The sequence below is a fragment of the Saccopteryx bilineata genome, chromosome 4 (assembly GCF_036850765.1).
Source record: "Saccopteryx bilineata isolate mSacBil1 chromosome 4, mSacBil1_pri_phased_curated, whole genome shotgun sequence".
NCBI classification, from domain to species: Eukaryota; Metazoa; Chordata; class Mammalia; order Chiroptera; family Emballonuridae; genus Saccopteryx; species Saccopteryx bilineata.
Genome location: NC_089493.1, coordinates 101,462,399 through 101,472,533, shown reverse-complemented (window position 1 = coordinate 101,472,533; position 10,135 = coordinate 101,462,399). Strand labels below are relative to the sequence as shown.

General features: G+C 39.3%; 1 protein-coding gene across 2 annotated transcripts in view; it reads left to right on the top strand.

Annotated features, from left to right (window-relative positions):
• PRKD1 (protein kinase D1) overlaps positions 1–9,022 on the top strand; it is a 394,696-nt gene extending 385,674 nt beyond the window's left edge. For both annotated transcript variants that reach the window (XM_066277646.1, XM_066277644.1), the window contains 2 exons: positions 7,145–7,230; positions 8,055–9,022. In XM_066277646.1, coding sequence (XP_066133743.1) covers positions 7,145–7,230; positions 8,055–8,273 — 305 coding nt within the window. In that variant the 3' untranslated portion in view covers positions 8,274–9,022. The remainder of the gene's footprint in view (positions 1–7,144; positions 7,231–8,054) is intronic.
• Positions 9,023–10,135: the final 1,113 nt, after the last annotated feature.

Here is a 10,135-nt window from a genome sequence, read left to right as displayed (position 1 = left end):
TAAAACTACTCATACCTGGAGGCTTCTCCTCTAAGGATTTTCACTTGAACTTTGGCTTGAGCATCAGCATTAAAAAAAAATAACTAAAAACAAAAACCTCTCTAAACAATACTAATGTGCAGTGAAAACGAAAGATCCACCCTGAATATCATTAGAATAATACATATCTATTTTGATTTTTGCTCTAATTTTGAATCCACTCAGCATCAGTTTGTGGGCTGCTATGTGCTGTGTTTAAACAGTTCAGGATTTCCAAAATTGTATTGCTGGTCTTCAAGAGGCAATGAAATTAAATGTTAAGCAAAGCAGTAACCATTGACAGAAGAACTGTTCACAGAGAATGAACTGGAACAGGAAAGACACGGTCTTGAGTCTCTCAAGGTCTTGTACTTCATCGGGTTGTGGTAATTGACTCGGGCACCAGTGAGATGATGATTTCCAGCGGCCTTGTTTGCTGCAGGCAGCCGCTGGTTCCGGCCCCTGAGAGGAGCATCCCAGTTAGTGTTGCCCAGCAACAGCGTGCTAGGGTGAGAGCTGGAATGTGAAGGGTTGCAAAACGGTTTTTAAAATAAACACACAATTTACCATCAGCCTGAAGCAAACCAAAGGGAAAAGTACTGAGGGCTACACTGTAGCAGGCTGTGAGGCAAAACGGAAAGGGGAAAGAAAATAAAAGGCAAGGATCTCAACTGCTGACAGATAATGGCTCCATCACTAGAGTGTGGTTCTGATGTGGTTTCTTATTTGAAAATTTGTACCAGAATAATTTACCGGTAGACAGAAGACAGTACGGAAAAATAAAAAAAGTACTGTGCCTAAACAAAACAGGTTAGCCCTGTATGCCTACCAGTAGTTTTAATTCTATAAAATAAACATTGTAAAATAAACCCATTCTGTATTGGAGATATTCGCAATATTGTTCTTATTATCTGGTAAAAGTCACTGATCTTATGATCTGCTACATTTTCTGGAGTGCTGATGTCCTACCATTCAGGAATATTTTTAGCTGAAGTATATAAACCATATGCACATAATCTGAATATTGAAATTTAGAGCTAAGGAAATGGTTATTTAAATTTCTAACTAATCTAGTCAATCTGCCAAACGCTATTTAGCAAGCACTTTTCTAACGCAATAACGGTTGTATTTTATTTAAAATATTTACAAAACTTATATGCAAAAATCAATACACAATCTGTGTGATCTTAAAGCAGCTAAAATCTAGTGAGGAGAACGAAGCGAGACAGGTATACACTGAAATAGTAAAAGATGGGGAACGGAAGATGACTGAGAGGTGACCTAAGGGACCTATTACATATTCAGATGTATCCAGTACCATTCCTTTTTGTAGAATTTTCTCCAGTCTTTGGCTGCCATTCAGGTTAGCCATAGTGACAGCACATGCAAGTGAACCTGCTACGTATACAGTCTAGTACGTCCATACACATGGTGTTTGCTTTGAAATAGAGAATGACTGCGATATAGTTTCCACAGTTTCAAAGATAATTCTGTATTTTGATACCAGAAGAAAATGGAGTCCATACAGTTGACATTGATGGAACATTGCATATTAATACATAAATCCCTTTGGCACCTTCATATACCATTTAATGTTGTTTTTGTCCAGACGTGCTTGTGCGCCTGCCAAACAGGCTACCCAGAACTTCAGCCATCCCAGCACCTGCTGAAAGACCTATTCTGGTAGAACAGAACGTTTGATAAAACTTTCTCTTTGCTTTCCTGACAGTTTAGCCTTTCAACCGATTGAGAAGAGAGATTGCTATACAGGAAGTTAGAGGAAAGTAACTGTTAGACAGGAATTTACTGTAGCTAGAAAAGAACCATTCAAGTTCCAAAAACAGATTTTCTTTTCATTTTTTTAATCTATAGGAATTAGTATGGATCCATTTTAGAAAGCACAAAACTCTTTTTTTATGAGGGATGGGAAATTCTTTAAAAATGAAAATTTGAAACATACAATTGTTTAAAACTCTAATAAAAAAATAAAAAAGGAAAGACTTCTCACATTGCCCTGGTATGGTTACCCAAAGTGTTCAGAGAGCTTGGGTATAAGACAATTTATTAATAATATGGGAGGACGGGATTGAGTGTAAGGATGAATAACAGAATTCTCAGACTGAAATTAGGAAGACAAACACCCACAATGAATGGGCAAGTACCATCAGAAAATAATTCAACCACTCTGAAAAATCTAGCATAATAACTACAGGGAAGGAAGAAGCAGGCAATGCCCATTTTATTTCTGTTTTCTTCAGGGAGCTCCAGACTCCTCATGGGCTACAGATCCTCATGGAGCTCCAGGGGACTGGAATCTGCGTTCTCTCTCCCTCTCCCCCACCCCTGGGCTCTAACATCCTGGAGTGCTGCTATGAGAACATGCTGCCTTTTTTCCATTTCCATTCTGCTGCAGTCCTCCTCCTCCCTTTCTCCTTCGCTTCATTTTTTGGAGTTCACAGAATGGCCCAATTTTATGTCTTTCCCATGGTCTCTTCTGCGCCTCCCAGTGCCACAGTGTCAAAGACATGCCGTACCACATTTCCTCTAGATCTGAATTCTGAGTCTTGATTTGATTTGAGTTTTAGAACTGGAGTTAAGATCTCATGTGGACTTTTTTCCCAACTGCCAGCTCGCTTCTGGGCCCACTGTGGCTATTCCAGTTTTACTAGACTTGGCTCCGGTGCTACTGGTTTTGCCCTTCCTTAGTGTGGGTCCTCACACTCTATGCATCACTCATGGCAGCTCTGCTGGGAGCTGGACCTGGGAGAAACAAGATGTCACAAGAGGACATTAGTGGTAGTTATGAGACTGGATTAACGTGCAGAAATGGACATACTGCTTATTGAAGTAACAAACAAAGGTGCTTCTAAAGCCATTGTGAACAATTTTGAATAGGATGGATTCTGAAATCATTCAAGAGAAATTTAACACTTATCCTTGACAAAACCCTAGAATGAATGATTGAATAGTTTGCAGACATTTAAGAGTAAATTCCAGGAAATGACTAAAAGTGAATAATAGTCAGTATTAGTTTACTTAGAATTTATTTCTCTAGAATACTTGTATTTTTTCAATAGGATTGCCAGATTGGTAGAATGAATAATACCAAAGACTGATGTGTTCTCCCACAAAAGCCTCTGGAGAAGATGACAACATGTAGAGTAGATGGGGGACTCATAGGAGGAAACATTACTGCTTTATCAGCCTGTTCAAAGAATAATTACCAGTCCTGCCAGTTGGGAGTAAGGCCTATAATGGCATCATCAAGTCCTCTGTTTAAGGTTTATTCTGGAAACAGGTTCCTAATAATTTGATTACTACGTAGCAGATAGGCTTGTTCAGTTTGGAAGCAGTAGAAAGCTAAGAGAATTAGTCCTTATAATAGGAGGGGATCACATCACATTGAGAATAGTCTTTGATTGCTGAAATGCTTGCTAAAGTCATATATATATATATATATATATACACACACACACACACACACACACATGTATACACACATATACATATATGTATGTATACAAAGTCATATTTTATATAGCTGTGCATTTTAATACATAAAAGTATGGTAAAACAAACAAAAAGAATTTAATGTTTAGTATTGGGAAAATTAATTTTTGACATTATTATCAGTTAATTATAATGAGCCAGTGCCATGATCTGCTGTAAGCCATCATGCTTAAGATTATGTCCTTTGGTGCCAGACCCCAAGGGATCAATGTCAGCTCAGTTACCTTAATGCTGTCTCACTTTGACCAAGGTAAATGGCCTTGGAAATCTCAGTTTTTTCCTTTTGTATTAACTGAAGATCAAAATAACTACTTTCATAGGATTGTAAGGACTACCTAAGAGTATGAATGTAAAGTTTTTGAAAAGAAAAAAACTAAATCCTAGGCTGTATGAACAATGTTTATGTGTACAAATAAAGCTGACCATTGATCATGAGGAAGATTCTAGTTAATAATTGGAAAGGAACATTGAATAACAACTAGTGAACATTAAAATACGGATGCACAGGAACACGGAGGCCTGTGGAGGAACTATAGAAGGTGAGGTTAAGGGGAATTACTGTCTACAAGACTTGAAGAGCTGTCACATAGAATAGAGTCAAGTTTCCTGTGGCATCTAGCACATAAATAGGCTTAATGTGGGTAAGTTATAAAAAGACAACTTTGGGCACAATATTGGAGAAAAGAATTCTTGTTACCATTATTATGCAAGCAAAATTAATATGAAAATAGATCAGACCCCTGGAGAAAGTCATTAGGGTCCTAGCTAGTTATATTTCAAAATTGCTAAAGAAAACATTGTTTTTTCTTTGAGTGGGATATTAAAGGCCAAAGATTCAAAATGGTGCATTTTGTTATTATATGTATAAATGAGTCTGTGTATGCATGTGTGTAAATCTGTTTTGTCTTTGCAACTAGATTGGGAGCTGGCTTTTCAGAGTCCATGTAATATTTTTATTCCCTATATAATTGCCAACAGTAATTTCTTTTTTTTTTTTTTTTTTTTTTGTATTTTTCCAAAGTGAGAAGCAGGGGGCAGGCAGACAAACAGACTCCTGCATGCGCCCGACCAGGATCCACCCTGCATGCCCACTGTGGGGCGATGCTCGGCCCCTCTGGGGCGTTAGTCCACTGTAATCAGAGCCATTCTAGCACCTGAGGTGGAGGCCACGAGCCATCCTCAGCACCCAAGCCAACTTTGCTCCAATGAAGCCTTGGCTACAGGAGGGGAAGAGAGAGAGATAGAAAGGAAGGAGATGGGGAGGGGTGGAGAAGCAGATGGGCGCTTCTCCTGTGTGCCCTGGCCGGAAATTGAACCTGGAACTTCCATATGCCAGGCCAACGCTCTACTGCTGAGCCAACCGGCCAGGGCCACCAACAGTAATTTCTTATGGAAGATTTGGTGAATGAATAGGTAAATGAATGATTAATACATACATATGAAGAGCGTGGCCAATAAAGAGAACATTGTGCCTGACCAGGCAGTGGCTCAGTGGATAGAGTGTTGGACTGGAACATGGAGGACTCAGGTCGAAACCCCGAGGTCACTGGCTTGAGCACGGGCTCACAGACATGACCCCATGGTCGCTGGCTTGAGCAAGAGGTCACTTGCTCTACTGAACACTCCCCCACCCCCAGTCAAGGCACAAACAAGAAAGCAATCAATGAACAACTAAGGAGCTGCAACAAAGAATTGATGCTTCTCATCTCTCCCTTCATGTCTATTTGTCCCTGTCTGTTCCTCTCTCTGTCTCTGTTACACACACACAAAAATGAGAACATTGTTAGGAAAAAAAACACATTAGAACTTCTTTTAAAAATATGTTTAGTGAAAAGCATTTACAGGGCCCAGTTAATGCTGGTTTGTATGAGAATTGGTGAATAAAAAGGATGTTTTCCGAGTTCCAGAAAGAGTGACAAGTAGAACAGAGCTTCATTTACTGACACACCTATGTTCTCAGTTACACCGGGTCCCCAACATTTAACTACAGGTTCCAACATTTAGTAGTTCATTGTTTCTGCTTTCTGCTGCTAAGTACCACAAATATATTTATAAATTCACAAATGCACACATACATGCACAATTTAGATGCCCATGTATTTTCTCTGTCTCTCCATATGTCCTAAACTATTTTCTCCCAGAGGTGCTTGTCTTGCCCCTGCGCTGTTCATTCAGGTCACCTGGCCACAGTGGCAGCAGCCAGCCTTGTGACTGCATACTTCTTTCAGCACACTCTGTTCCCCCAGACACCCCAGTTTCTCCTCTGGCAGTACTTCCCTCCCCACGAGGCTGTGTGCTTCACTGTTGGGGCCCATTTGGGCACAAACCAGACCTTTTGTTGAGTTGCTGTATTCTGACCCTCCTAATTATAGAATTCAAAGCAGAATGACTCAACTAATAGCATGTATTTATTCCCTGCAGTGTCTAGGGAAGCCTAGCACTGCAGCCTGCTCAAGGGGCACATAAGCTCTCCCTGTGTCCTCATCCTCCATTTTTGCTCTGTGACTTCGTAGCACCAAGAATGGAAGGTGCACTTGACTCACCAGTGAGTAAATCATTATGGATGGATGTTTAAAGCACAAGCCCAGCGCACAGTTTACTGAGAGAACTACACTTTCAAAAGCTCACGAGAACATGCTTGGAATCTGAAATTGTACTAAGTACTCTGTTTCCTAAGGTAGCATTGCTCAGGTGAGGGTGTATAGGCACAAGCAGCATTCAGATGTGTGCTATTGCATTTCCTTCCCTTAGTCAAAGAGTTCTTAGGTGTTTGATTTTACAGCCTTTCATGCTGGCCAATATTTAGAGTATTAGTATCAGAGAAAGACAATTCTAGATTACCTAAAGACTGTAGAAATCATTTCTCTTTGCCTGATGTTGAAGAAGATCCTGATTCATCCTAATTGAGGTGGCCTCAGAACTCCTGTGACAGTCTGGATTTTCAGGTCCTTACATGTTGACGTAGACCAAACAGTAGAGCCAAAGCCAGCGAATTCAGGACTTATGGATTGGGGGAGTTGGGGAGTTAATTCACTTTTTCTCTTAATCAGTGAAAGAGACAAAACGGCCTTTTCCTGGTGGGTCATTGGTTTTTAGGCTGTAAGTTTATTATGAACCCAGAACCATGTTATGCTTTATATTTTTCTTTTAAATGTGGTATCCAGATGTCAGCCATTTAATTCAAGACTGTGAAACCTATTGTGTATATTCAAACTTGAAACACATTTTACAACAAAATTAGTAAATTCCTTCTCTTGAATATTAATTTTATCTTGCCGTTTGTGCAAGATGTATTTAAATGATACATTTTTACATAAAACTCCTACTTTAGAAGAATGTATCAAAGACTAAACCAAGAGAAGTTCAGATCATACTTAAAAATGTCTTATGCTGTTTCCTCCACAACTGTTTCCAATTTCATTTTTTCAGCATCCAAGACAAAATGAAGACCAAGGTTTTAGAATTCTCAAGATGAGTCTTCTTCAGGTTCTACTTCCTGCTAGCACTATGCTGCATTAATTTTGTAAAATAGCAGATGTGAAACAAAGGGTGAATGAATTATGCATGTGTTCTGGATTTGTCAGCTATTTTTACCAATAATTAACATGTTTTTCAGCCATTGACCTTATCAATAACCTGCTGCAAGTAAAAATGAGAAAGCGCTATAGCGTGGACAAGACCTTGAGTCATCCTTGGCTACAGGTAAAAATCGATTATTGGCTATTTCCTCAGGCAGATGAGTTTCTAAATATTTGTAAGGTTTTAATATTGCATGGGAAAATGTTTTGTCATTGTTTTTAAAGTAAAATTCTAATACCAATTTGTTTGCCAAAATGAATGTAGCTGCTTAGGACTTAAAAACAATTTAGTACTCCTAAACCTCTCTTTCAAGAAAATTTGCCAGAAGAGAAACACACCACACACTCAACACGCACACACATACACACACCAAGCCAAAAACAAGAAATCTAAGGAGTCATAACAAAACTCCGAGGACCAGAGTTCAAAAGCATCTGTATATGCAGTTCTGATAAATGTCCAAGTAGATGCTCACCTGGTCATGCCCTGCATCTGTTTGTACTTACGTTTCTAAAGCCTAGACTAACAAATTTGCAGAACAAATACATCGCAAATATAAAGTACATGTGTGAATATGTGTTTGCTTTCTCTTAAATATTATTTTCACATCGAACTTAAAAGTTTAGAATAACGATTTTCTGGAAACTGAAGGATTGTAGTCATTAAATCTCAAAGGAATACTAACATTCCTAATTGCTTGAGTGCAAGCACTTATTGCCCACCCTTCGACGCACAGCACATAAACGGTAGGCATTTGTAAGTTTTAGACAAATAGTATGATTTTGATGCTGATGCTGGCACTCCAGGGAGCCCAATGAAAGACACAGCACTGTCAGAGTGGGAGGAAGATGGGTAGCTCATCAGCTGTGGGAACTGACAACAAATGAGACAGTGACTTAATGAGTTTTAATCATCACTGTGGTGATATTTTCTAATTTCTTCATCAGGATTATCAGACCTGGTTAGATTTACGAGAGCTGGAAAGCAAAATCGGAGAACGCTACATCACCCATGAGAGCGATGACTTGCGGTGGGAGCAGTATGCTGGCGAGCAGGGGCTGCAGTACCCCACACACCTGATCAACCCAAATGCTAGTCACAGCAACAGTCCTGAGACTGAAGAAACGGAGATGAAAGCCCTCAGTGAGCGTGTCAGCATCCTCTGAGTTCTGTCCCCTCTAATCTGTCAAAACACTGTGGAATTAATAAATACATACGGTCAGGTTTAACATTTGCCTTGCAGAACTGCCATTATTTTCTGTCAGATGAGAACAAAGCTGTTAAACTGTTAGCACTGTTGATGTATCTGAGTTGCCAAGACAAATCAACAGAAGCATTTGTATTTTGTGTGACCAACTGTGTTGTATTAACAAAAGTTCCCTGAAACACTAAACGTGTTATTGTGAATGGTTCATGTTATATTTAATGCATTAAACCTGCCTCCGCTGTGCCTTTGCAAATCAGTGTTTTTCTTACTGGAGCCTCAATATGGTGAGAGTCTACAGAAGCTGTCCAGGAGATAGTTCTGGTCTGTGCGTCCCAGTGGTGGTGTCATGATAAGCAAACTCTCGGAGAGTGGATTATTACCAGTGTTCTATGAACAACTCCAAAACTCATGTGGAAAAAATGAATGATGGAGAATGGGGGGATGGATATATGATTTGAAGACACAGTGCGTGAGAATTTTACTGTATAGTACAATCCCTTACCTGCCTGGTGTGCCTCAGTATGTTTAAACTCAAGTCAGCACACCTCCTACTTGTAAGCCTAAATGCCTTAGAAATGTAAACTGCTGTTATAGCAGATATATTTCCCTTTTCTCATAATACCCTGCTGTACTATGGAGAATCAGCAACTAAGCAATCTTTGCCTTTGTGTATTTTTAAATAATAACAAATAAATATTCTTGTCAAATTATGTGTCCATCTGAAAATTATTTTCATTTATCATTCACACTAGTGTTTTCAGGCCAATTAGAAGCAGGTGTCTGCTCGAAAGACAGACAATTACCATGGTCCAGAGTTTACCTTTGTTTACACTGAAGCTGTAAAAGTATGTTTCCAAGTGTTGTGAAGCCTTCCTGTCTTGGATGCCTGCTAGTTTTCAGTAGGAGAGCAAGCTTTCAGAGAGAAAATGACCAAAGCCAAACAATACTTGAAGACATAGTAAAAATATTGTAAACAGCAACCTCAATGCAGCTTCCTGATTTAGTATAAGCCAGGGATGGTTCTAGTTTCTTTCTCTATTATCAAACATGAAGCAAACTTCAAAAACACATGAAGATTGGGAAATAATTCTTAAAGAGAAAGCCAACTGAAGCAAAGTACTCTAGCCTGGGGAAGGGACTATTTCACAGACTTTTAAGCATGTCGAGTAGGTAATGTGGATAATGTGGGTGGTGTGTCTTCATAAGCGGGATAGTAATTAGTATGTGTTGTTATTACCATGTAACAAAAAAATTGTAATGAATGTTTAGAAAAGTCTTATTTGTTCTGAGCTATTTGACTACATTAGGGAAGGATGGTAAGACTGCAGGCAATATTTACACTTGGACAGGTGTGTGGGAGAATACTTGATTTTCCCAATGGTTAGTCACTATTTTGTGTCATTTTCCCTTATTCTGAGGGATTTAAAATTTATTCAGACTTTTCAAGCAGAAGAGTAAGAAGCATCAACACATTCACTCTGCCACTAAGACAGCGTCTGGATTGAAGCCAGCCGAAGAAGAGCTGGGCCTGAATCCCAGCTAAGCCACTGTATGAACTCAAGGGGTCGGCGAGGGCCTGAACTAAGGTGGAGGAAATATATAGGAAGCTAGATGAAGAGGTACAAAGAAGACACGTTGACGGGTGGGATCGAGACTTGGTTACTGATTGAGTGCAGACTTTAAAGGAGTCCAGAATGAGCCTAGGTTTAGGCTTGGGTGATTGACGGGACTATTAATCAAAAGAAGTTATAGCCCATTTTAGAAAGGGTAAGTCATATTTGAACATGTTAAATTTAAAGTTTCTATAGTATACCAAGTTTG